At 42.0% G+C, this 27,956-nt stretch overlaps 1 protein-coding gene across 1 annotated transcript; it reads right to left on the bottom strand.

The window, feature by feature from the left end:
• Window positions 1-27: 27 nt before the first annotated feature.
• On the bottom strand, window positions 28-27,854 carry crtac1b (cartilage acidic protein 1b). The gene is made up of 15 exons (XM_050071379.1): window positions 27,739-27,854; window positions 24,415-24,605; window positions 21,158-21,354; window positions 20,638-20,774; window positions 16,694-16,850; window positions 13,098-13,232; window positions 12,842-12,984; window positions 7,177-7,313; window positions 5,544-5,626; window positions 5,185-5,285; window positions 4,911-5,079; window positions 3,131-3,276; window positions 2,427-2,469; window positions 2,179-2,322; window positions 28-1,898 (listed from the first exon to the last, which is right to left on the bottom strand). The coding sequence occupies exons 2-15, from the start codon at window positions 24,597-24,599 to the stop codon at window positions 1,771-1,773; spliced, it is 1,905 nt and encodes a 634-aa protein (XP_049927336.1). The 5' UTR covers window positions 24,600-24,605; window positions 27,739-27,854; the 3' UTR covers window positions 28-1,770.
• Window positions 27,855-27,956: the final 102 nt, after the last annotated feature.

The following is a 27,956-nucleotide window of genomic DNA, read 5'->3' as shown; positions in this document are numbered from 1 at the left end:
AAATTGACTCTCCTAACAAGAGTTTATTTCTCTGTGCCTCAGACCTCCATTCTTACCATCATTAAAAACATATCAGTGAGCCATGCTGTTGCACTGACATGTTCCTTCATTACAGTGAATATTGGTACTGTAATTTATTTTGATGTAAACCATCCTACTGCTGCAAATAGCACACCAAATCTGCAGATCAAAATAAATTCCAACAAAATCACAATAAAAAAAATCCACACAGTTAACTCCTGTTTGAGTCATTTTTTCTAAAAAACAAAAACAAAAAACAAACCTACAGCACCCAGCTGATTCATGTAATCATAAAAAAAATTAAAGAGATGCACCAAAGCATCACCATTTTTGCCTTTTTCATGTGAGTTTTTGACAATAACAAAAGTATGGAAAATCACCAGCCTTATCCTTTAAAGTCATTTTATGGGGCAAATTATTTTACAAGCAAATATTCATAATAGCCGCAACGACCCATGCAAACCCTATTTGCCACATCCCCTTTAAGCCATTTTTTTTTCATGAAAACAAACACACATGTTCAAACACACACACACTTGACCTATGTGCCAAATTTCACCCTCCTAGGGTGAAAACTGTGTCTGTCAAAGGGTGGGGAATAGAGCCAAAAATTGTTAAATAACTTCTTATAGATTCAAGTCATCTTTCCAGCGTCTGTGCTTAAACATGTAAAAACATCACCAGTGCTACATTAAATGAACTGCTGAGGTGTTTTTCTAGAACGTTAATTCATTTCAAGAAAAATCATGGTCCATAAAAATCCACATCCTCTTCCTTGTGTCTTTATGTTCTTATTACCTGCCTTTTATTTGAATTTAATTGGAAAATAAGCAATAAATACTAAATTTGTTAATGTTAGCATTTAATAGTGTAAGCTGACGCTGCTTTAAAATTTACAGTTCTGCGTTATGTGGCAAATGATTTTAAAAATTGCTTAGTAAAGTATGTTTTAAGTACACCCTCCAGCTAGTACTGTACTTAGATTTTTTTTAATTTCCTCCTGCCTATGCTTGTGCTCACTCACACATACATGTGTGTTTATATCCTTCACTGTACTGCTGTATTATTCATAGGTAACAAAATGTAACCTGCCATCGGAGACAGATGGTCTGGCATATGTTCTGCTACCCGACTGCCTCTTTGGACACAGTACACTCTCTCTCACACACACACACACACACACACACACACACTCACACACAAACAGAGGCCCTAAAGCTGGAGACCTGGTGTTCCTCAGCATCCCAGTAAGCCCATAATAAGAATGACGGTGACATTGTAAGGATTAACATCATGGCATTGTGGAGATACAGATGGGTTCTCAGCGTGTCTCTAATGAATGTGGTCTGTGGAGCCAGTAGATCTGTCTGCTGTACTGTATGTGCAGTGGTTTATACGCTGCAGCTCCACTTATTGACTTGGCCTCAGTTCAGGTCCCACTAAGATAAGTGCCAGGTGATGACGTGAGGGCTCTGTGGGTGTGACACACTTAGTTCTGAACCCCGTAGCTCCCAGCGAGCATGCTCCCTGTGTGTGTCTTTATAGTCCAGAGGGGGCCGGGAGCCAAGAGGTGACACATAGCAGCGGTGAGGAGAGGGCAAGGCTGTAAATAACTGATGGAAAAAGATAGCAGAGATCCACATAGGAGAAGAAGGAGTAGATGCTTTCAGCGAAAAGTTTGCTCCAAGAGTTTCTGTACATCCCCATTTAGCAGTGGAGAGAGTTAGGAAGGGGAGAGGACAGTGATGGCTACAGTTGTCCAGTCTGGAGATGGGTAGAGATGAGTGGAAGCACAGAGACGGGGAGCATCCAGAAAGAAAGGCCGGAACGCTTGCGTTCCCCAGAAGACCGCGTCCCCCCAAAGTAAGCCACCTGGGCTGCAGAGAGAGAGGCGAAACAGAGGGCAGGGAAAAGTAAGCCAACATCTGCCTCTTTATAGCTGAAAGAGAGCTCATTCACATGGAGGAGTTAGTCATGCAAGACAGCGGGGTGCAGAGAGGGGACACGGTCACAGGAATGTTAGCACCTCTAAGCCTTGACTCAAAACCAGAGTAATTAAGGCAGCTTAAGGCATCTCGTTCTCTGGCAGTGCTTCCTTTGTTCTCCTGAGCTTGGTAATCCAGCTAAGTCTACCCTGACTCTGCCAGGACCACTCACCCACACAGGCTGACCCATCATCGTTGGGCTCAAAGCCCTGGTTGCATCTCCTCTTGGCGCGGCACTTATAGCTGCCATAGGTGTTGGTGCAGACGGGGCGGTCAGAGGGGCACACAGTGGGAAACTGGGTACACTCATCTTTATCTAAGGGAGGGGGAGGCGAGGAGGGAAGGAAGCACACTTTTTGTCTTGATTTTAAAAAAGGATACAAGCATAGAATGGTCAACAGATACGTCTGTGCAACTTACCTGTGCAGCGGCCATTCTCATTCAGAGCAAACCCATGGCCGCACTGTAAGACACAGTCAGTCTGATTAGACACATGAATAATAAATCCTTCAAAGGAGCTCAATATGATACTTAGATCGTGTTTAGGATTCAGAGGTTGTCTGCACACAGCTTTAAACATGGAGGTAGCTGAGCCGGCAGCTAACAGCATTAACATTGCTAACAAAAGCAAAGGCAACAGTGCTGACAGAGCTAATGGTGTTAACATGGGTCATATTAGCGCAATTCAGAGCAGCTGCTAGAGCTCTTCTTGATCTCAGGTTTGTTGTGTTGTAATTTGACTAAATTAAAATAATCAAGGTCTGAAAACTAGACGGTGACTCAGGGATTTTCTTCAACACAAGATTATGTATTAAAGCAGGTAACACACGTATCATGTCAGTTGATATTGTGCCTCACTGGGTGCTCCTGTTTAAAAGACATTTTCAATTTAATTGGCACAAACCAGGCAGCAAAGCAAGCTGTCACTAACTCTGTGTTCCTTTGAGCTCCTTCATCTCAGTGCAAAGCTTAAATTACCTGCTCACAGTGGTAAGTCAGACAGACTTACCACTGCGAGCAGGAGACATTTCCCAACTCAGCACATAGTAGCTAAGCTAATTCTACAGAGCCCAACAAACTCTGAGATGATGAGACTTTAGGATTCCTATGACTCACTGCTGTACCTCTATTTCCACAGTGGGAGTGACTTCCTCCTCATCTCTTGGATAGTGGATCTCCAGCACTGTGTTGACGTCTGAAGGCTCCAGGGGTCGAGCTGATGAACGACCGTCTGGCCAGTACACCTCAACATTAGTGGCGACGTCCTTACCTGGTCAGACACACAGGACAGACACAACACACACAGAGGGACATTCATGTGTCCTTTTAGTGACTCTCGAGGGGTCATGAAGCTTTCTCCTTCTTTTCTCTTTCACTGACAGGGCGGCACGCTCCTCTCTTCTCCTCTCTCCATTAACTGTTTTAATCAGGCAAAGAGAAAGCCCCTCTCTAGAGGGCCTCTGCAGCTCTTAATTAAAGTGGCATTTCTAATGTAAACAGATCTTGAGTTACCTTGCCAGATGGTGAGCTGCTCAGCAGGTGTGCTGCCTGAGAGCCAAAGAATATTTCACCTGTTCTGTGTAAGACACCCCCTCATTTAGTGCTGAGGCATGTATCTCACATGATGCTTTTTGCAAGAGGTCTGTCCTGAAGCCACTGTGGTGTAAAGAGTTTGCTCTTTGGGTGTGTTATGAGTAGTTGAATTAAAATTTAGGGCCTCCAGAGTTGATCTGTGTTTCGACAGTCCTGATACAGAGCAGAGCCATGAAGCAGCGGAAGAGCTCCCAGGCCTAGACGACCACCAGCTGACACTGCCACGAGGGCAGAGGGAGACAAGGAGCTGGTTCCTCAGAAACCAGGCTCGAGTCCAGCTGCTGCACCTGTCCTCCAGTCTCCCATGGGTGTCCAGTCAGGCTGAAGGTATTAAAACAATGCTTTCCACATGGAGCTTTCTTTCTGTCAATTTCTCTTGTCTATCTCTCACCCAGTGCTGAAAGGGTTAATCAATTCATCAATCATCAGTCAAGAAGTCTGTTATCAAGTCAAAATGCCAATCATATGCTGGTTTCAGTAGACCCCCTTACACAGCCTGTTCAAGACAGGAATGTGACACTGTTACTCCACCTCGCCAGCTTTATATAAGGTACGATCACGGAATGGGGGTATAGAGTTGTCTCTGTTGGCAGCGGAAGTAGAAACAGCGCCAAATCGACCTTTGTGTAAAAGGGACCACTGGCAGGACAGGACCATGGATGGGACAAGTGTGATGTTGGATCACGTGTTATGTGTGCAACCCACTGTCGGGAGATTTAAAAAGCAGCTAGCAGCAAGTTTGTCGCTAAATCAAAGAAGAAGAACAACAGCAAAAAATGTCCGTGAATTCAACAATCAATGAGTTTGAGGAGGTCCTTACCCTCCAAGCAGAGGACGAGATCAGCTGCCATATAATAGACAGTAAATGGTTGTTATTGGCATATTATGTCATTGTTAGTTTAAAACATGCTGCCCGATCGATGATACATTATATTTCACACTAAGACCGACGCTGTTGTGTCACGAGTCGCGCCCATCACACCTCTTTTGCTTCTGGGACGCTGGCGTGATATCTAAAATCATACCCTGAGGCAGCTGATGCCACCATCGTTTGGTTCTGTGTGAAAAAGTAAAGGTGGTGTAAAGAAGAGACTTCCTAGCGGCCCTATTGCGTGATCTCTGTATATAAAGGGCTAATGACTCAAGGTTGATGAATTGCTGCTATTCCCAGATTTATATTATTGTAAAAAAAAAACATAATTTACTTCAAGGCTATGGGTTAAACAAAACATGCAATCTAAAGATGACACTATGAGGTTACAGGTTCAATCCCTTCAACAGTTTTGTGTCCTTGTTGAAGTAAAAACTTACCAAGGCCAAAGTGGGCGACAGGCTCCATTTCACACAGGTACCCTGAGCCACCGTCAATGATCCGAGTGTGTGGGCCGCTCTTTTTAGTGTACAACACCACTTTAGCTCCTCTGGCGAAAGCACCAAACTTGGTTCGGGGAATCACTCGCAGCCAGGCGTTCGTGGCCCCCTAAGACACAGACAGAGAAAGAAGAGGGAAGGTCTAGGTTAAGATTACACTATAATGAGTGTCAAACTGGTTTTTAAGCTTCTAAGATGTCTCATTCACACTCACCTGGTTGACTTTGTAGACAGAGAGCGGCTGTGCTGCACTCTCACCATGAGAGATCAACAGTTCCAGGCGACCATCACTGTCAAAGTCCGTGACAACAGCTCCTGGAGATCCATCACAGCAATGATGCAACTAAACAGTTCAGGAAACAGCCTACATAACATTTATTACCCTCATGCAGGGAAACATAATGTCCCCACAGTCATGGAACTAATTATGTGGAACAGGTCTTATTTTCTTTTAATAAAGCACATGAGGAAACACCAGTGGAGCTCTGCTGCCATCTAATGGTAAGATGTTGGAACAGCAGACATGAGGCTTGTTCCTGCAGTGCTTAGAGCTGTCTGTCCCGTCACACTCACCGGTTCCTCGCCCTTCAGGCTCTGATGCCTCGCCAACATTCAGCTCTTCTATCTGAGGGTCTCCATGCTCTCTCCTGCTCACCCTATCAAATCAACATCACAGCAATTACTCATCAAAACACTGTAAAATATTAATACCAGTGGCACTGTATACTGTATAAGCAGTGTTGGAAGGTAAGTTCATTTACTCAAGCTTTGTACTTAAGTACAGCTTTGAGGTACTTGGACTTTACTTGAGTATTTTGATTTTATGCTACTTTATTCTCTATTGTACTTTGATGCCACTACATATATTTGGCAACTACAGTCACAAGTTAGTCTACAGATTAAGATTGTACATACAAAATATGTTATAAGTTTTCAAGAAATGATTGTTATAAAGTAAACTACCCAACAGTACTTAAAGTAGTTAAATTTAGCTCCCTTTGCTTTTTATGCATCAGTGATAATGCTTAAGTAATATTTAATTTTTTATTTTGAATGGAGACTTGTATGGAGTATTTTTGCCGGGTGGTATTGCTACTTTTACCCACTATTATTTGACATGGCGTTTATATTTTATACAAATTATTAACAATGAGGTCGTATTTTATTTTATTCTCAATTCTATGCACAATATAGATAGTTCACATAACCTGCACATAGATGGGGGAATACATAGATGTGGATTTCAGGGCAATATTTCAGTTTCTATAAAGCGCTTTGGTCAAAAGTTATCATTTTTTTAAAGGTACCCTTGAGTTAACTGTCTTCAGAAAGACATCACGCACATTACCTTAAGTGCCTTTACCTTTAGTGACAAAGCATTTCGATATCCAAGTTTCCTCAAGTTATAATTTCATTTCACAGCGCACTAATGTGCTGATCCTGGCTGCTAAACCCCTCAGCTCAGCTAAATATTGATTAGCTGTATTGAATTAATTATCTTGAGCACAATAGTTTAAGCTTTTTTTTCCCAGTGCCAGAGAGCAGAGTTAAATTAGCTGATTCATCTTCACACTAGACAACGGCAGAGCCAGGGGCTGCGGAGCAGTGACCCCTGTCGGACATCCTCGTGTCCAGAAAGACAAATTCTCCTCCAGTGACCTGGCCTGCAGGAATATTGTGATCCAGGAAACCTCTGGGGCTTACACTGATTATTGATATTCAGTATGAATTGACCCACCAGCTCATGGCAACATTCATCATGACGCCTGCATCCTGTTCAGAAAAATATGCCAGATCAGATTTTAATTCAGACAGGATGGGTCTATTCTACTATTAAGTCCCAACAATTGATATGTATCATATATTGCATTTGAGAGCTGAGTTCATTAATATTATCTAGAGAGGAAGCCAAACCGTGAGCCAAAAAGAGACCTAAAACTGTCTTAATGAAAGATTCATTCATGTGTGGAGGAGGAGGCGGGATGCCAGACTAGATAAGTATCCTTGGCTGGGAATTTTAAATTCTTCTCAGCTTCCAAGCCCAGTTTTAGAATATTAAATCAAGACACAAGAGTAGTCCATTAAGCTCATGATCGAAGTGCTATTAAACTTACTATCATACTTATATGTGTGTCTGTGTGTGTGTGTGTGTGTGTGTGTGTGTGTGTGTGTGTGTATGTGTGTTGTGTTTTTTCTGTGTGAGTACCTAAAGAGCCTGTTGGCGGAGGGGCCCCTGTAGGCGATGTTATTGAAGAAGACTTCCAGCTCGTTGTCATTGTCAAAGTCAGCAACCATGACAGTGCGAACCGGGGATGGCATGGAAAACTTCTGGGATGCTATGTCCTGAGAAAAAAAAAGTGAACACATGGTACATCAGTGAAACACACACATATACACACATGTGTACATGTACAGATGCCAAACACATGCAGGAAGTGTTCTTTACTGCCACACTCATGACATATATGTCTATAAGGACATTTACGTCACACCTAATTTAGTTGGTTTCTTTCATATAATTCTATTTTGTTTTTTATTATTGTCATTTTTTATTTAGAGCCTTAGACTGTATAAAAATAATGGACATAGCCACCATGACATCACCCATTGGTCAGTGGACTCCATTTTGAAATATCGACTTTGGCATTTTGGTCGTTGCTGTCTTTGATTTTTGGAGCCAGAAGTGATCAGAGGCGACCTTATTTAGATGAGAGGGTGGATCTGACTCACAGACTGTGATGACGCCTCACAGACAGCCTGTCACTCAGAGTAGCCACACCTTAAATATGCTTAAGCATGTTTATTACTGCTGTTAAGTTGGGCATTTTAACCAGCCTGTTCTTTTCTTCAGGTCGGCAAATACTGACGCTTTGTCACACCCCTTGGTATGTGTGATGTCGATGCCCAAGGCAGCCCTTAACATGTTTATGAGACGCACCAGGCTTTTATCTAACTCCAACGTAAACTCATCCCATCCCACACTTGAAGCTGAAAGCAAATGACATAGTATTAAGAGCGAGAAAGTCTACGTAGGTTGGGAGGAACCGCAGTTCCTGTCGAAGTTGTGATGTGTAATTTAATTTACGTACAGTTGTTGCACACTGCCGATACTCATGTGATGTAATTACACAGCGTTACATCATTGTTATGTAACAAGCATATTTAAGCCCCATTTCCACCAAACACTTTCGGTGACCAAAAGTAACCTTTCAGACATGGTACCTAGACCCTAGGTCCGTTTAATGTTTCCACTGCAAACAGTACTCTTAAATGTGGGTGAGGTTGCTGTCACTCACTGCTTCATCCAGCACTTACTGTATTTCCTTCTTTATCAGTCTGCACCTCGTTTATCATCCACAGAACAGGCTGCACGCCGTCATTTTCAGAACAAACCAGAACAGGCTAGCTCGGGGGTTTAGTGTTACTATAGCCCACAGGAACGATGCTATGCAACGTTGTTGTTTTTTTTCTCAGAGTGAGGATTGGGATATATGTAGTTCATATAATCCAGTTCAAATGAATATATATTCTAAAATGCTTGGAGATGCACTCAATATTAAAAGTGTACGTCATATAAAATTTAAAGTAATGGTCAAAGTTGTCAGGGTGAAATTTAAGGTGTGCTGATGGATGCACGGCGTCAACTCATACATACATTGAGTAACACAACAAGTAAATGTTCCACCTTAAAAGTCGCCGGCACTCAACCAAGTGAATAAAGTTGTTTTTTTCTCAGTCTACAACTGCTGTTAGAGGCAGCAAAACATCCTTCCATTTTATAGTTACAATTTACTAATATATATAAAATTCTCCACAGTATGAACAGTGGTTACAAAACCAGCCACAACTCAGCTCTGAGCAGAGTGACCGTCCGCTATTGGCCAATCAACGGACTGCAGTGTTCACTGCTCCACCTTTAAGTACCAGATCTGTGTGCTAGGTACCCCAACAGAGAGGGGACCAAAAATGGGGACGGTACAGAACGGTTCCATTGGTACCACACACAACTTTTCACAGTGGAAATGCGGGGAAAAAAGCATACCGAATTGACCTGTGCCATGCTGTACTGCTTGGTGGAAATGGGGCATTATTTTAATCCAACGCATGATCTCCTTTCTAAACCTAACTAAGTAGTTTTGTTGCTTAAACCTAACCACAACCGTTTCACAAAATTGATCATGTGTTACAACATGTTTCAGCTGTATGTCACAGAGATACATTAAAGGTTGTCTTGTGTGTCACTATGGGATGCTAAGGGGCATGACAAAGTGTCGGTATTTGACGAGCTGGGAATGAACATGTTTGGGGTTTTTTTTTTAACATTGATGTCGATTGAAAACAAGGATGTCTCACTTTTGGAGCCAACTCAAGTGGCCATTTGAGGAACTTCAGTTTTTGGCACTTCTGCATTAGCTTAATTTTTTTTAGCCCCGGATATTGACGCTTGGTACGGGCAAGGTTTAGGGTTTTTTAGTAATAATCCAACGCTCTGTGAACGTACAGTAAGTCATTTTTGTTACTCTATATGCTGATGACAACATATTGGAAAGATTTGGCCATGAACAAAGGGTATTTTGTTCTGATCTGTCACATCCACAGAAGAGTCAGGGGTTCAGTGTCTTGCTCAAGTTTACTACAAATCTACAGAGAAAGATGTTTGACTGTGCAGAACACCGGAGACCATCTGTATCCAAGGATTTTCAGCAGAACCTGTTGTTATCACGGCTTGCATCCGATGTTTTCAGTTTCACATGTGAACAGGTGATGTGAACTGAGTCAGTGGTTAGGGAGACGGTTTCATAACCTGAAGGTCACAAGTTCAGTCTCCACAACACGTCCATCAATAATCAGTCCTTGAATTAAAACGCTGATCTGTCATCTGCTCCCTCACTCACTGTAAGTCACCCTGGCTAAAAGTAGTGTCATCTAAAGCCTAAAGGAAAGAACAAAGGTCCTTTTTTACACTGTCTGGCATCAAAAAAGTGGACTGCAGCTCTCCTGCCCGAAAAAAGTCTCCTCAGCAGTGGAGTTTTTGCACGAGAAAGTAACGGATATCTCCTCGCTTCAGTGACACGGTGATAAGTCGGGGAAGAGTTATAGAGCAGCCCTTCACTCCCTCCAGTATTTACTCCCTGTTTTAATTATAAGGCTCATAAAGCTGGGGGTGGGGAGGGCTCACAGTGACCTTCTGCTTCTCAGGTGAAGGAGAGGGGATGGCCAACTGAGGGCCACAAGGGAGGGAGGGACAGTTCTGCATTTACTATATCGCAAGGTGGATGAATAGATGTGCCATAAGGAAAGAGAAAGAGAAAGGGACGCTCACCAAAACTATTATAGAGCAGAGTTGTGAGATTTATCGGATCAAAGAGGAGAAAGTTTGAGAAATAAAATAAAAATATTCATAAGTTTTGTAGATTTCTTCCAACAATGTTTTTTATATCATAGATGAATACTATTAATGATATAATAGTCCTTTATTATACCATTTGTTTGGAATAATAATGTAAATAACAGATTATTCCTGCTGTGTACCTGCTCTTGGTACACAATTACTGAGACATTAAAACTTATTTTCCATCTCTTTAAATACATATTGTATACGTGCGGGTGTGTTTTTGCGCGTGTGTTGAAGCTACTGCAAGGAAAACCTCGGCAGTAGATTTTAATTAAAGCACAAACAGGCCTAATCGGCACTTTCCACTACTCAGGCAAGCTGCTGTTTCAGCCCAATTTAATTAGCGGTTTACTGGAGTGATACAACAGCTTCATTATACAAGCCAAAGGTCAACACGGCTAGTAGGAGTGTCAGCTTGTGTGGGGGAAAGGGGTCTTAAATGTGTTGTGGGCTCGTGATTTAACAATCTGGGTTTTAAAAAAAAAACATCAGCAAGCTAATTCAATTTGTCTTCTGTGTGTTTGTGTGTGCATTGTAGTGCATTCTGTGTGTGTGTGTGTGTGTGTGTGTGTGTGTCACGCTGATGGAATTGTCTCTGGGCTAAGCATCACACATTAACCCCTTATCTGACCCCTATAAAGATGTCTGCTGTGACGTTTATCTCTTTGGTAAAAGATGCAGACGCAGGTGCTGACAGATAGATCACCGAGCACGAAACCTCCGCAGATTTACACGCAGCGGAGCCCGTTTCTGTCTCTGCCGCTATTAACCATACCACACAAAGACATGCACACTGCTGGCTGTCTCACAGGAGTTGTGCGTCGTCGTAGATTGAGTGAATCACCACCCATCCGTCTTTGAATCCCACTCAATCCTTAAAGTGGGCCAGCACTGACTTGTGCTAATTCACTAGCCATCCATTAGCATTGATAACTCTTGTGATTCACAGAGTTAATAGGTGAGACTTGCTGTCTTTGTGCCGCTTGTTCATTAGACATTGATTCCGGAGAGAAGAAGAGGAAGAAGAGAGCGCATCACTCTGAAACTCTTGTGCATCATTCTCACCATCCTGAGAGAGGAATCACTAGACACACTGAATGAGTGCTGGTCCCTCTGGGTTATTCGCAGACCTACAGTACCTGTGAACAGTTTTCATTGGTGTCATGATCCTGGGTTTTTGTTTGTTGTCCATTTCCTATTTTATTTTTTAGGGTCCCTCCTTGTGTCATGTCTGGTTTTACTACCTGTCTTTGTGTGTCTTCCCACCTTAGTGATTGTCTGCCCCGCCCTGATTTGTTTCACCTGCTCCTCATCAACCTTGCGTTCACCTGTCCCTTGTTTACACACTCCTTCACTTGTGTCTGTTTTCCTGGTCGTCTGTTTTCTTTCCTTGTTTCCAGCATTACTTCTCAGTGTGCTGCGCTTTCTACTTGTGTCTCTTCTGTTCCTCATGCCATCCCGGTTTGTACCCAGCTTAGTTGTTTGTTTGTTGTCTTGTCATGAGTAGCTACTTTCACTTCAGTAATTAAACAAAGGCAGGGCACATGCATAACACTGTAGTGTTTAAAGCAAGACTAGACAGAAGCGTGTAACAATGTTCTGCCATGTCTGTGTGTTTTGCAGATTAAGACAAGTAAAGATATTATATATAATATTTATTCAAGTGTGCAACACTTACTTTAGGTTGTTTTTTTTGTCATGAGTACTTTCACACAGGAGGCGAATATCACGCAGCAAAAAAGCAATGTAACTTTTGGGGGAACAAGGTAAATTTGGCACCATGAATAACCAATCCTGTTGTGTGGAGCAGACGTCACACCACACCAGCGCGGACCTGTTGATCATTTTTGTTTCTAAGCACCCTGTATATTATCATGGCATCCTAAAATATGTCCGTAACTGGCTGTGATAGAGCTTCAGCTCCTGTTTGAGGCAGTGGAATTTTCCATCTCTTTCTCCACCTTGTAAAATGGGATGTACCTAAAATAATTTGTGGACTGAGGAGGAGGACGAGGACAAGGTTATCATCACTGGATGATGTTGAATCCATCATTTTTTTTCTAAAGAATGGGCTGGGGCTAATCTATTAAGACCTTTTTGTTAAAGAAGTGTGGTATGAATCAACTTGATGCAAAATATTAGCAGGTGAGAATTTTCCATTTTTATTCGCCACGCTACTGCTGTGTTAAGGCATTAAATCTCCCTTGTTTTTAATCTTCATACAACTATTTCCAACACTTTTTTGTATGTGCCACATCCTTATTCATATAGCCTTTCCTCTCTCTGACAGCAGCCTTTTCACCTTACCTTTGAGTGTGAACATTTTGAGCAGGTAAATGCACTAGTGATGCATCAAACCACTGTGTTCGTATGAAGCATAGAGAGACCTTAAAGATAATATCGACTCAAGACGTTTTTGTGTACCTGTTGGTGTTTGTATAAGTTGTCAAATACCAGGAAACACATCTGGGCCCACCTTAAATTTTTGTTTGCGATTATTCAGCTGAATGTACAGGCGATGGGGTCCATTCCAGTTCCCGTAAACGATGTCTGTCTTGCCGTCACGGTTGAAGTCTGCCAGAGCCACCCCTCTGCCATGCTGCATGGGGTCCTCCACACCTACAGGTGCAAGGTAAATACGCTTATACCTACCTTGTGTATTGTTTTTGCAGGGTGTCTAGAATTAACTGATCTTAGGCTATGATTTGTTAAAGTGTACATGTTCCTCTCACCAGCCTGCTGCGCCACATCAGTAAAAGTTCCATCTCCATTGTTCCTGAACAGGAAGTTGGGTCCGTACTCATTGTCGCAAAACACATCGGACAGGCTTTGACTGACAATCGGACCCGCCACGACACCTCGCCCCCCTGCACAAACGGAGACAAAGAGATGAGGTTTAAAGGTAAGAGAAAATTTGTCACTTAAAAGAGGGTGAACAGACTGTTTTAGAAGAAAAAATGAAGCATGACAGGTGAAACAACAGAGAGAACAGAGGCAGAGAGATCAGCACCATAACAAAAGTGAGCGGCAAGAGATCATTACTGTCTTTCCAGGCCATTTCCTCTGGGGCAGGTCTTTCTGCTGACACAGACACCGACTCTGATGGGCCACACACACACACCGACACTCAGATAAACACACCTAGGCATAAGTGCAAACAAATACAAAGACGCGACACACGCTGAGAATCTTCTGCGTTAACCAAAAGCTAACAGTAATTTCCTTATGAAAAGATCTTTGCGACTGTTCAATACGCTCTCAGTATCACCCCAGGATTTTCCAATGACATTTTATAAAGTGAAGTGTCTCACTAAAGTGTCTCATCTGAGACCAGCGGAGTCTAATTATGGAGTTGAAAGGTCTGTGATTGCCCTTCCAGTATGCAGAGTCAGTGCTGTGAGTCAGGACTCGCTCCTGATTTACTGGCCCGCTCCATCAGTCCAGACAAATATCACTCGCCCCCTATGGCCATAAACCACTAACGTCTCTCCAGAGATATGTAACCATTAGATATACAACTTCACTGCCTGTCCCTCTGCTCTGATTAACGGCAGTTTGATGACAAAGCCATCCACCGTACATCATTCACAGTGATTCTGGGCTGGCTCACCCTGCCCCTCTGGTGGCTTAGATGACATTCTGCATGTAAAAAGATTCGCGGATGATGAAGATTGATTCTGTTATGCTCAAACACAAAGTCGTCTCCCATTTCCAAAACTTACTCAGACATCAGCGTCAAGGACTTTTCAGTGGTTACAAGTGAGGGACCGCAGAGGCAGCGCTGTTATCAAAGAAACAAATCACGGTGAAATCATTCATTTTGGCATTTATTGTTCTCCTCTTCTATACCAAAACAAGTATCCATCACAGGGTTAAGTGAAGTGTTGATCCAAGCCAGGGAAGGGAGCTGAGGTGCAATGATGAATTTCAGTGCTGCTCGTGAGGTAAAGAATCTATTTCAAGGTCATTCATTCAGTTTCAGAAGCATTTAAATGGCAGCTCAAATCTTTATTTTCCCACGTGAGCTTATGCAGCAAAGCAGCTTTAAGAACAATAAAACGCATTCAATATTTAAGACATCAGGAGGCATTAAAATAGTGAACACAATAAAAATACAACAAATGGTCAGAGAAATAAAAAAACACTGCAGCAAATAAGATACAATGCGAGTCTTAGATGGGATGTCAGAGCAGTGTTGGAGTGTAGTGAAACCAGTGGTTTAAATACATTTTTTAGCAGCTTGCCACATTAATATTTGCAAAGTGATTTAAATAGTTAAATTACTTCTTTGCCATTTTTGTGTAGTTAACGTCTGGCACTATATACAATTTTGGGCCATGTATATTTATTTTGCCATTGCTTTTCTACTGTAGTTAAGCCCCTTTGGCCACAATTAGTCAGGAGTATTGATTATTGCTATTTATTAATGAATGTTCAGAGAAATTGTTGCATGCTATTTTAGAAGTAACTTGGCTGACTGAGTGGCCTTGCTTAGTGCAATACCCCCATTTGGACTCGAGTTTCTGAAGGCAGGTGTCTGACTAATGGACATTGAATACAAAACCAAAGCGGACATTCCTTGCACTTTGCCATGAATAGTGGGGTATTTTTTTATTTTTCGGTTTATATACTCTAAAAAATGATTCATAGGGTTAGTGGATGACACTTAAAATTAGGAAATTTTTCAGCATAAAAAAATTATGTTTGTTTCATTAACATGTTTTAGTCAGTTGACAACGTATTTTAAGAAGCTGGTCAAAATCAAAAACATTTTTGAGTGGGGTGAAATTAAAATAAATAAGTTGGAGTATCTTAAATAAAACAGTTTTGGGTAAATATTAAGTTGGTTCAACATATGTTTTTCAAGGTCAAAGCAAATCATGTTGGTTGTACTAAATGAATAGAGTTTGTCAGATTATAAAAGACTCAGGATTAACTCAATTTTTAAGTTGAACCAGTGCACATTTTTTGAGAGTATGACATTACCAAGTGGCCACTTTTTGCAATAAACTCTGTGGAGTGGCTTATTTTTGCTATTGGTATTATATTTTGTTGATTTCCTTGCACATTGTCAGTTTGATCATTCTTTACAGAGTAGTTAAAACTACATATTTTAAGTATGGTCACTTAAACAAACTAGATTTTGCCCTCAGGTAGCTTTGATGTTGGTAACTGCCCATTGATTCGACAGCCCATTGGTTCGACATCCCATTGTTCCGACCATATTAAACTCATTGTAACAAAGTCCGTTCCGAAATCATCATGATGCCCTGTGGTTAAGGTCTGGTTAGGTTTAGGCACAAAAACCACTTGGTTAGGGTCAGGAAAAGATCACGGTGTGGGTTAAAATGAAAAAGAAAGTGACAAACACATAAGCCGTGAGCCTGCTCCGCCTCAAGCCGGTCACAGCGCACCATACGCCCTCCGCGAGCCGTTCAGCAACGCGGACAGTCGGACTAATGGGATGTCGAACCAATGGGCTGTCGAACCAATGACATGGACCTGGAATACAACAGTTAACACCTAATTTTCAGAGGACTGTATCTTCCTTAAATGGATGGATTTGGCTTTTTAGGTGGTTTGTGGAAAGTTGCTTCTCACCAGTGATTTTGTTGGTCACTTACGTCCGCCTTACGAACCAATCAGTAGGGGGAGCAGGAAATGAATCTGTAAAATAACTCCAGCAACTTCCTGTCAACTTTAACAACATTTAACCTCTGCAGAAAACACAGTCTCTGTTTCCCTTTCTGGCATGTACAGTACTATGATCAGAATGACTGAGCTGATTTTGCTGTAGTGACGTCAATGCACCTGTATTCACACCTTCTGACATCTGGGAGAACCACACCAGGCCGTGATAGATGCCATCTCTGGGCTGTTGAGCTGGTCTGATGTATGTGTGTGTCGCCCTTCGCCTTCGCTTCCCTGTGACTTTGACTGGAGTAAACAGCTGACAGGGCCAAAAGAGCCCACTAACACTTCTCTCTCTCTCTCTCTCTCTCTCTCTCTCTCTCTCTCTCTCTCTCTCTCTTCTCTCACCCTTACACTCATCATGTTCTCTTTCATCTTTTACTTTTTCTTTTTTTCTCTCTCTTGGCACCTCCCCAACTCTTCCTCACTCGCCTCCCATCTCACACCCTCTCTGTACTGAGGGCCTATATTTCAGACTCCATGGGTACAATGAGCACATGCTCCTCTGAGGATGTCTGTGTAAATCAGACTGAAGGTCCAGCAGTGCTGGGTGATGGTCTATGTCTCTCACACACACACACAGACACACACACACACACACACACACACACACACAGAGTAATTTCTTCATACCCACCAGTTAACTTGTTGACTCCGGCCTGCTCTGCCACGTTGGAGAGGGCAATGACGCCCTGTGAAAGATCACTCGCTGCCTCATCCATTTCAATGAGAGCGTGAGGACCCACGTTGCCACTGGCATAGTTGGCTATGTAGATGGCATAACGGCCTGTACCCTGGGGGGAAAAAAACAAATATGATTTACATAAATTAATATACTGTACTTATATATTTAATATACTTTGCATAATTAGAACCTGGAACAGCATGCGTAGCTGAGTTGATAAATAATTTGATGATTCTGCAAAACCCTTAAAGGCTCGTTTCACCCAATGTACAGAAAAAATACATATTTTTCACCTTCCCTTTGTGGTATATAGACACTTGCACAAATTTTTTAGATATCTGTGTTTTAGATTTCTGCTGCCACCCAGGTATAACGGAGGTCGATGGCTATTTAAACAATTCAATAGCAGCCTCTCTGTGCAGAAACAGTCTTGGTTGCTCTGAATAAACCACAGACCTCAGTGTCCACAGTGTTTTTGGAGCTCCTTTTACCACAGTAATGAGGACACTGTTTTTGGAAAGACACATTGCTACTAATTGTTTTTAAATGTAATTATCTTACTGCTGTACATTACAGTCAGAGATCTAAGACTAGTGATAACATGTTTTTATTTTTTTTTTAATTCATATTTGTATCTTAGGTAAATTGTCCCTTTAAAACATAGGGCTACTTCTATTTTTTTTACTTTTCTTATTGTCTTCAAACACCAAATCCAGCAAGTGTTCGTCGTCTGTCTTTCAGTCCCTCCAGTTCCTAAATACATCAATCTGGCCATTTAAATCTGCAATAATAGATTTTTATGGCCACTTGGGGGCAGTGGAAACAAGTTGTAACTTTTAAGTTGTTGTAGTGAACTTTCAACACATTCTCACTCCGACCTCCTCACGTATTGACGTTCACATACGACATAAAAGGTACCCTGGGTGCATTGTATGTTGACGTTCTGGGACACTGTGTCAAGTTCTGTCTGTTACATGCGTTGTCTTCTTTCAAGATACACTTCTGTTTTCACAGGAAATATACGTCGGTACTACATCGCAAATTGATGTTTTTTTTCCTCCAACAACTAATGCACGTGCTTGGGTTTTGGCAACAAAAACATGTGTATAGGTGATAAAAAAGAGCACAGTTTGGCTTTAGAATCTTACGGGACGTGAACGTCACTCTCTCGGGTGAAAGTCGATGTTTGTTAGACCTATCCACCACCCCTCCGGCCTGCCCCACTTTCCCGCCATGTTTCCCTCTGTTGCCGCAGAGTGCTGTTAAACTATAACAGCCAGGTGCACCTTTTTCGTTGGTTTCTGACACCACAAGTCACTGCCCAAGCACTGGATTTCTATGACTTCGGAGTGAGACTGGGCTTCAGCTTTATGTAAACTGCTTTTAAAGCTGCTTATTTACACATCCAGCAGTTAAAGATCAACATTATTATCTGGAATCCTGTTTGTATCCACCTGTTAATGAAAGTCCAATATTCATTCTTTTAGCTCTGTTTTTGGTCTCTACCAACTCTTAAGGTAAAGAATCTCTCTCTTTATCTGCTAAATGCTCCTGACCACATACTACTTCTGCAAAACCTAAGTAGGTAAACCTAAAAATGACATTTTCTACCTAAGTTAATTTTGAAAAGAAACAGAATGTGTTTAATGAGCAGAAAATTAGTTTATTTTGAAAAGACACAATGCATGTAACAAGCTTAAATTGCCACGCCATCCCTGAGTGACAAAAACTGATGCTAAAGTTTCATAGTTTGATGTGTAGGACCACTAACCAAGCATTTTGATTTGGTTAGAAAAAGAGCCTTTTCACTAAACGTCACTGTGAGAGCAGTGAGAGTTAATCAAGACAGAGTTGCCGGCCAAACGGCTAAACAATGAGCTGAAACTCGCTATAAAGCTCTGTATAGCTGAGTGGAGCTGCAATGTTCACTGGATAATTCTCTGTATTCTTTATAACAAGCAACCTCTTTCAAATTTGTCACATTGTTTTCGCATCCTCATTTGATACAGTGTTGAAAAACAATCAAAAAATCAATTATAGCTGCTGTAAGTAAAAAGCTGGGCATGTTTTATTAAACTAAAACAGGATAAAATAGGTTACTGTAGCACCACAGTTATCCTTAAACTTTTTTTTACTCTTTTGCTGTCTTGAATATTATTTCACCTTTTCCTACTCACACCTTTTTCTCTCCCCTTTATCTCCCTTTACCCTGTTTCCTACCCTTTCCACCCTCTCTCCCAGCCTCTCTCCCTGCTCCTTCCTCTGCCTCCCTTTGGAGATTAATTTCACACTCCATTATCAGTCAGAGTCCCTGCAGACACAAACTCACAGACGGAACCACACTAATAGACTACACACTGGATTTCAATGAGCTTTCCCACCAGGCCTAACATATTTCAATCAATACAAACACATGCACACATGCAAACACACACGCAGACACGCCATTTCACCACTTGTGTTAACTTTACTATATTTTTACAAGACAAGAAATGTAAATGAGCCTAGTTGATGTAAATGTCATGAAGCGTCACATTATGGTCTGCCGGGGTGGGAGGAGTGGGGCGCACTTACCCTCACACACACAGACACACTTGACGAAATGAGAATGAGCTACAGTGAAAGACCTGAAGGCCACTGGCAGTTACTTAACAAACTTAAAAGTCAACGATTTTTCAATAAGTCTTCACCCAAGGCTAATTTCTGTCACTGGAATTGGCATTGTGAAAAGTGTGACATGCCTGCCTGCAGAGTCCACGCCGGTGCAGCAGGGATATGAGCCTGCACGCCCTTTACATGAGTCTTTACAGCTATCACTGAGGAGCCTCAATAATCTACCATCTCTAATGTAGCACTTTCATTTATTTTGTTTTCGGAGTGCTTTTTAACAGCGCCTTTCAATTATTCTGGCTTTTAAAAACCCACTTATTTTCAAAAGCTCCATCGCGCCTGCCAAATGCAAAGTGAACCGATCCATCACCTCAACGTGAGACCCCTCAATATGTCACCTTCATCAGTTTGTACAAGACTAATGATAGCATGTCACTTTCAAGGAGACTGGGAGGGATGGAGCGGTTGGATGACTAATTATCCCTCTTTTTCTTCTGAATGATAACACTTTATTTATGAATAAACAAGACGCTTTGGCCTATGTAACCGTCTGCCATTGTTCCGAATCTGCTCTAATAAAACTTGCTCAGCAATAGGAAAATGTATTCTGCTGGAACTAGCATGGAAGAACACACATCAGAGCTCTGGCTTCCTCTAAAAGCATTATGCCATTAAAAGCAGATATCTTTCCAATCGGTTTGGCAGCTGCACAACCTATCAGTGCTCACTGAGATGGGACTGTGGTTGAGGAAAAAAAAAAAATCTATTGTAATCCTTACTGTCCTCTTCTCACTATTACTTTCTTTATCCCGTCCCCTGATTGGAAGTGAGAACTGTATGCGTGTGCGTGAGATAAGAGACAAAGAGAGAGCGTGTCAGTCAGAGAGAGAGAAAAAGGAATAAAGGAGGTGGAAAGCGGGAGGAAAACAATAGGAGAAGGACTGAGAGAAAGTGCTACAGGCAGAAAGCAGTAGTGTGCAGTCATCACTCCTCCCCTCGTACGATGTTCTATAAAACAAACGAGCCCTGGCTTCTGTAATTACACTGGTGCGATGGACAGAAGAGAGAAAATGGCACACCATTCCCCCAAATGAACTGTCATAGCACATGCTGAGAAGGGCGGCGTAGGCAGGGCATGAGTTATCACTGGTAAACAAACAGAGGCACCCATGCATGTACGCAGAAGACACTCTGGGGAGTTTGTGTGTGTGTGTGAGTGTGTGTGGTGTGGATCTGCATACACTCTACTCTGTGTGTTAGTGTTTGTGTGTGTGTGTGTGTAGTACCTTTCTGTCCACACAGGCCACTGAGCGCCCAGCCATACGGTTGGCCACATCTCTGTGTTCGTTAATGTCATCGTTCAGCAGATCTTCAAAGCGTCCATTACGGAACTTAAACAGCTTGTCAGAATATGTTGCCCGACCTTGATGCGGAGAGACGCAGAGTTCAGCAGAGGCAAAGATTGTGCGGAGAGTAAAGAGGTGTTATGCAATACAAGAACCGTGGGTGATTGGAAACACAAGAGGGCTGAAAGTGACCTCTATCATTTTTATAAAAATGAGCGAGGTGAGGCGTTGTAGTTTTGGCAGTGTGCGCTCTGTAGCTCTCAGATTGATTAATAGCAGCACAAAGCTTATCTGTTATCTGATGAGGGCTCAGATGAGATAAGCTTAATATCTGCATACTGATTCTCCCGCTTTGTCTCCGTACAAGAGAGGAGGCACAACCCCTGTGTGAGCGTGTACACATTTGTCAGTGTATTTTTGTGAAAGTGTATCCGTGTGTGTGTAAAAGCATGTACTGTACCAGAGAAGGCGTTATTGGTGTTGAGGACATAAATCTCCTCCCGACCGTCTCCATCGATGTCACACGCTGTCACTCCGATGGCGTTGCCTTGACGGTCTCTCAGGGCGTAGAAAGGGGAGCTACGGTTGTCGACAGCGATGTTGACAAGCCTTTTCTTCTGCTTGTCGTACTTTAACACCAGGTTTGGGCCGTTGTAGCTGTCAACAGGCAGCAAAGGCAAGCTGTTACAACTTCATTACATCAGACTGTCAGCAGGCATTTTGAAGACTAAATCATGGAGTGCCATTTTTGTTCTACAATTCATGAGTAGAGACTACTGATGTTGCCTAAACATCCTGAAAACAGTATTTAGGTCTCTTTATTTATAGAAGACCTTAATGAAGATTCTGTTATGCAGAATTCTGTAAAAGTGGATTTTAAAGCCCCTGAGAACTTAGTTTCAATCTTAAAGGGACAGTTCACACCAGAATCGAAAGTGCATATTATACCTCTTACAGTCTAGATTGTTTTGGCGTGCTTTGCTGAGTGTTGGAGATATCAGCCATAGAGATAGAGAGTCTGTCTTCTCTCTAATATAATGGAACTAGATGGCGCTCGGCTTGTGGTGCTCAAACTGTCAAAAATACTTCTGAAGAACTCAACAGCAATGTCTCTTTCCAGTAATCATGACCTGGTCATTCAAGAGAATCCACAGACCTTGTTGTGAGCAGTTTCATGTGGGAACTATTTTCTTCCTATGGAACTACACAAACCAATCGTATTAGCACGCAGAAGGAAGCATTCATCTACTGCTGGCTCACCTAGCACCACTGAGCTAAGTTTAGCCAAGGAGGATGCCATTAATGTTAATATCTCATGCTGTCACAAGCACTAGCCTCTTGTTCATCAGTAGATGCCTTGGATGTATGAGGCGTTGGTGTTGCATATGAAGCTTCCTGGTTGTGAAAAATCCCTGAATCTTCTGCAGCATTTGGCCCACAGACAATGCGCAATAGAGAATTGGCTGGCCCAGTATTTTATTTGCATTTTAGCCCTCAGCTAATTAGAATTGGGATAAAATGATTTAATCATGCATCGTAATGTTATCAGACAGAATGGATCAATTCTGATAGTGAAACAAGTCACTTTAAGGGGGTTGTAACGCTCAAAAAAAATGGATTCACTGATTTACAGACATCACTGTCCCAATGTAAGTCAATGGGAAAAAGTATTTTTGGGCCCAGTGGCATCATATGACAAACCCAGAAGTTGTACTCGAGTTTGGACGCTCTGTCAAGTTGGCCTCAAAGTCTTGCACGCTTCCTGAGGGTCTCATAGCTGATACAGTTGGTGGGTGTAGTTCGGTAGGAAGAAAATAGTTCCTACATGAAAGTGCTCACAACAAGGTCTGTGGATTATCTTGAGTAACCAGGTCATGATTACTGGAAAGAGACATTGCTGTTTTTCAAAAGTTTTTTTTTTTGGCGCTTTGAGCACCACAAGCAGAGTGCAATCTCACTCCATTACGCTGGAGAGAAGGCAGACATCTCAATGGCCAATATCTCCAACACTCTGCAACTCACACCAAAATGATCTAGACTGATAAATAGCACTATGCAGGTTAGATGAAAAATATGTATTTTTGATTTTGGGGTGAACTGTCTCTTTAAGTATTTCCCTATAAGTTAAAAATTCATGAATAAATATGTGTGTATTTATTAAGAGTATGTTAATCTGCTACACAGGACTGCGTGGTTGACAGTGGTCTGGCAACGTGAGCAAATAATCCACCAAATCTCTTAATTAAAATAAACAAAACTTGGCAGAAATGTTTGTGGAAGATGACTTCATTTACAAAAAGAAGTTGGCTGAGTAAATAAGTATACAGAGCCTTTAAAATTACCATTCTGCATGTTTTACAACCAGTGTAGATTTTTATAATTGGTATAATTATAACCTAATTTAACAACTAATTCTAGATTTTCTTCAGGGTACCAATTAAATCAGTCTTTCTGTCACTGCACCAGGAAAAGATGAAGCAGCAGCTTTCAGTCAAAATCTAATTTTGCCTAAATATTTAGATTCCAAAAACACCAAGCAGAATCACATACTTTTTCTTTTTACTCTCAGTACCTACTGCAGCTGCCCTTACAAAGTAGGTACATACTCTTGTGTGGACAATGCATACAACTGGGACATACTACTTTGTCATAACATTGGACCTTGAAGTTTGACCCTCTTGCTCATATACATGTCGCAAGCCATAGCATGTAATTTGAAGTAAAAAAAAGAAAATGTATGTAACTTGGAGAGCAGCAGATCTAAAAGTTTTCACGTCACGTTTCCTTGGAGATACAACAAAACGCTAGTTTAAACTTACGTTATAATTGCATACAGTGTAGATTGTGATTGATTGATTATAGTCATTGCAGCTTCTGTCAGCTTTTAATGAGCCGTCATGTGTCTGTGACTCAGTCAATGTGACGTAGCTTCCGCCTTGCAGAGGATTGTGGGTCAGAACAGCAAGAAAAGCATGCTGACTTTCTAATACAAAATGTGATCTTATGTAGTAGGACATTCTGGTATTTTTGAAAGACAAAAATCTGATCTATCAGCACTTTAAACACTTTTCTCTGTCGTGACTGTTGACATGGCCAAACAGTCTGATTATGAGCGACTTGTCAAACAGGAGTGGGACCACAGTGACTTTACATGACTTGTCCCTCCTTCATCTATTATAATAATAGTGTAATGCACTTTGCCATGCTTTACTGAAGTACTGATGGTCACTGTAGTCTAAACTAAAACTCTCTCTGCTATCATCCTGACATCCTCTATGAGGTTTGTTGATGTCCTCCTGTCCAGGATACCTGCTGAATATGGTGCCTTGGCTAAATGACATTTATTAAGCAGGGTCATTTCAGTCCATCTATATTCTGTTAAGCATTGGGAAATTCATTGCTGCTCCACTGGGTAGAGGCAGGCTTGCCAAACTGTTCCCATCAATGGCACTCTATCCAATCACATCCATTTTCATCAGCTGAGTGAGCCTCCGGGCACCCTTACCGTCTCTCGCCTTTTAGTCTTTGCCTTTGCCTTCAACCTTTAGCTTGGAAAATGACAGTGTACTTGTATTTAAGTGTCTGATTTAGAGTTAGGTATCTAACTGTGCAAAACGAAAAACATATTTGTGCCTGTAACACTGTGAGAAGAGCAAGGGTGCATTCTGGATTTAGAGTTCACAAAGTTTTACACAACCTGCCTCCCCCCTTTCTCACCCAGCTACAAACATCTCCAGGTCTCCATCCCCGTCCACATCAGTAACAGCCACGCCGTAGTTGAGCTGGGTGGGGTTGTTGTCGTAGTCGGGAGGAAGGACGGTCTTGGTTATGGCTGAGAACATGGGCTCTGATCGCTGAGCCGAGGAGATGGCAGGCAGGAACAAAACCAGCCACAACAACATCCTCACCTAAAGGGAAAAACACACCGTTTGCAACAGCTGAATTTGACAAATGTTACTGTCAGAGCTGTTCGTCTTTTCTGCTGCTTCTGCCACTTTTGCTCAAATGCATTTTTCAGGGGTGCAAAGGTGCAGCAATAATATGTCTGAACAAAGCTGCTGCACATCTGTAGAAAAACATCACAATTCCAATCCAGCAAATTCACACAACACTTCCACTGAACAGCAGCACACGTTTGCCCTGGCAGCTGAGGCAAATGAGAATGAAATAAAAACTGTAAGTCATACGCTTGCAAACTGCAACACATGCCCTTGCTGCTAATTCCCCAAATCCATCGCGGGGCAACAACAGCGGGTCGTTGGCAGGGCTTTCTCCTATACTCAGACATAAAGATGAAGATATACCACCGCAATCAGCAGCGCTCTGCAGGGTTAGATCTGAACGACCGATCACAGGCAGACGGGCTGAGGAATCACAGGACAGAAAATCCATACGTGGAGCAGGGCATTAGCCAGAGGCCGAGTGAACACAGAGGAAACCAATACGACCTGATATAACAGACCTGAGACGCTGCTTCCTCAGAGACAGTGACCAGCTCTAAATTGGGAAAGCTTTTTTGGATCAAAGGGCCGTGTGATGCACAAGTGTCCTTTTAGTGGCTAGTAGATAAAAGGTGAGCATAGAGGAATTGATCCAATCGACCTGTGAAGTGCAGACAGGTAGAGTTGGGCTTTCTGATGCTCTGACTGAAAAGAGAAGAGAAACATGACTAAGGGGAGAAAGTAAAGGTCACCTCATTAAGGCCAAAATAAAGCACTCATCACCAACAACACAGCAAGACTTTCCACACGCACACACACACTGTCACACTAAATGGTGTTTACAAGCTGACAACTTGATTTGCTCTGCCTGTGGATTTATGAACGCAGCCCTCGTCATAGCGCCCATTCCATCTGAGCCGTTCCCATCTCTGCTGCAGATTCTCCCTTTCTTCTCTGAGTGTCCAGGTGATGTATGGCTCTTTAACATCTCCCTCAACAATTCAATTTAAGATAAAACCGCATTGCCGTTTGAGTAATACTCTCAAGAGCACATCGGCAGGGAGAGGAAGCACCTCCGCTGACACCTGCAGAAATATGGCCAGGGCTAATGCTAGCTCTGCTGGCAGGCGGCGCAGCGATAACGCCGGCTGGAGAGCTGGTAGCGATGTCAACTGTGGCTGTTACCAACAAGGGTTAATTAACAACACCGGGAGCTCAAGATGAGGCAGTTTCTCCACATTAGAGCAGGGTGTAGTGACAAATGGGCTGTGCTGTTTCACACCACAGAGGGACGCTTTACCAACTTGCTCGTATACTCCATGTAAGATAGGGGCAGGGAGCTATAAATTAAAAAGGAGGAGGAAAAGGAAAGTTGAAAAGTAAAAAGAAAAGTGTGGTGACAAAGAGTGCACTCTTTTTGGGGAGTATTTTATGTGAAGATGCACTTGGAGAATCCTTTAAAAAATGGAAAACTAGAGAACAAAACCACTGCTTTTTAGATAAAACAGTCACAAGTGGGCTGCTGAACTTTAATGTCCATACAAATGAGGATAAAATATAAGACAGGGCTTTACTCCCATGATACTGCAGCATATTTCAGCTGAACACCAGTCTGACAATGGAGAAAAAGTAAATTATTCCCAGTAATTCTGTATTATAATAGCCACACTAAGTAATAACTGGATAGAAGAGGGATGTAGAAAAAAAGACAGATTGAAATCATTTGGGACCGGCCTGATAAAATGGTGGGGCACTACATTATCCAGTCAAGGACATGCAGTCGCTTCGCCCTGCATCCACTGCAGTAAAAGCCAAGACACCCGAGTTGAGTCGCCAAGTAAAAGTTGCAATGTGACTTTTCCATGAGCAAGGCTCCACAAAACAATCATTGGGTTTTTTTAGGATCTGCAGGGTCAACAACAATCCCTGCTATAAGAATATGAAGCATCAAATAAAGTCATTTGTCGTAAAACAGCCATGAAATAGCACGGGGAGAAAAAAAATTGTCGTTTGAAGCAGAGAAATGTTTTCGATTTGGTTATTTATGTTGGCATTAAGAGGCCATTACCACGGCGTGCAACATCAGCATGTGCCTTCTGGAGCGTTCAAGCCCGAGCTCTGATCCTGATAACACTGCGACAAAGAGCCAGCTACATCTTCAGTTTCAAACACTTCTCCAGAGGCTCTTCTCTGTGAAGGACACCCTCACTGCAGAACTCACATGCACACACACACACACACACTCACACACACAAAGTGCTGTACCAGTCCCACTGAATTACACTTAGCAGTCCTTCTGAGGAATCAACAATTGCTTTTAATTTTAAGCTCCAATTCATCCATCATTTACCACAGTGGATATCAGACAATAAAACACCCCACTCCAACACACACACACACACACACACACACACACTGCAAAAACTCACCATAACGCTTCATCTGCTTTACAGCAACACACTCATCATATCATATATATTAAAACATTTTATGAAATACTGTCGTCATGAAAACAATTTTGACAGTTAGAGGAGTGTTTATAGAAAGTAAATAAAGTTTCTTGAATGCATCACATATATGATGCATAATGAATAACTTCTACATGTATAATAATAATTATTATAATTGTAATTTATATATCTGTAATGTAATATACATGTAATTAGATAAAATGCACAACTCTAAATGAATATAAAGCAAAAAGCAACTAATTTAACACAAGAAACTGTAGAAAAATAGCTAAAGAAATGTGCAACCATGACAGAAACCTTTTTAAAACATGAATTATATGTTGCATTAATTACTCTATTGTCTTTCTTTTACTATCTGCTCATCGGCAGGTTTTTAATCCACTTTGTGCAGCAGCTTTTAATCCTTTGCATTAACTGCAGCTGATGATAAAACAGTATAATCTAGCATCTCAATCTGGAGTTATTATTTGCTCTAAACACAAAGTTGCAGTCAGATCCGGCCGCACATCAACTTTCTATCGGCTCTGTGTCTGCAGCAGATCCCAGCGGAGCGCTACAGTCATCCTGTAGCCAGAGGAAAGCACCAGCAGCAGCAGCTTTAACATCACCAAGCAAACTCAGGTACTCACAGATGCAGAGACGCTCGGAAACTCCGACAAATCCTCCAGCGATTGACAGCCCGGAGAGACAGAAAGAAAAGAGGGGGAGGGAGAGGAAGAAGGAGATACAGTCAGCTAATTGCGCGCTCAGATGCCGCAGTTATCTCAAGGGTTTTTCCCACTTATTCCCTTTACACAACTTCCAAAAGATTTGCTTTATGAAATCACTTGTGTGATATTTGAGCCAA

The sequence above is a fragment of the Epinephelus moara genome, chromosome 19 (genome assembly GCF_006386435.1).
Source record: "Epinephelus moara isolate mb chromosome 19, YSFRI_EMoa_1.0, whole genome shotgun sequence".
Taxonomy (NCBI): domain Eukaryota; kingdom Metazoa; phylum Chordata; class Actinopteri; order Perciformes; family Serranidae; genus Epinephelus; species Epinephelus moara.
Note: the sequence above shows the minus strand (reverse complement) of the source record. Positions and strands in the feature narration are given on the sequence as shown.

Bases quoted from the DNA above. Each gene is read 5' to 3' on its own strand.
- crtac1b (XM_050071379.1), bottom strand. From the start codon at position 24,599: ATGTTGTTGTGGCTGGTTTTGTTCCTGCCTGCCATCTCCTCGGCTCAG. The intron at 13,233-16,693 runs GTGGGTATGAAG...CCGTTTGTGCAG, and splicing joins CGGAGTCAACAAGTTAACTG to GGGGGCGAGGTGTCGTGGCG. The intron at 7,314-12,841 runs GTGGGCCCAGAT...TTTTTTTCTCAG, and splicing joins ATCGCAAACAAAAATTTAAG to GACATAGCATCCCAGAAGTT.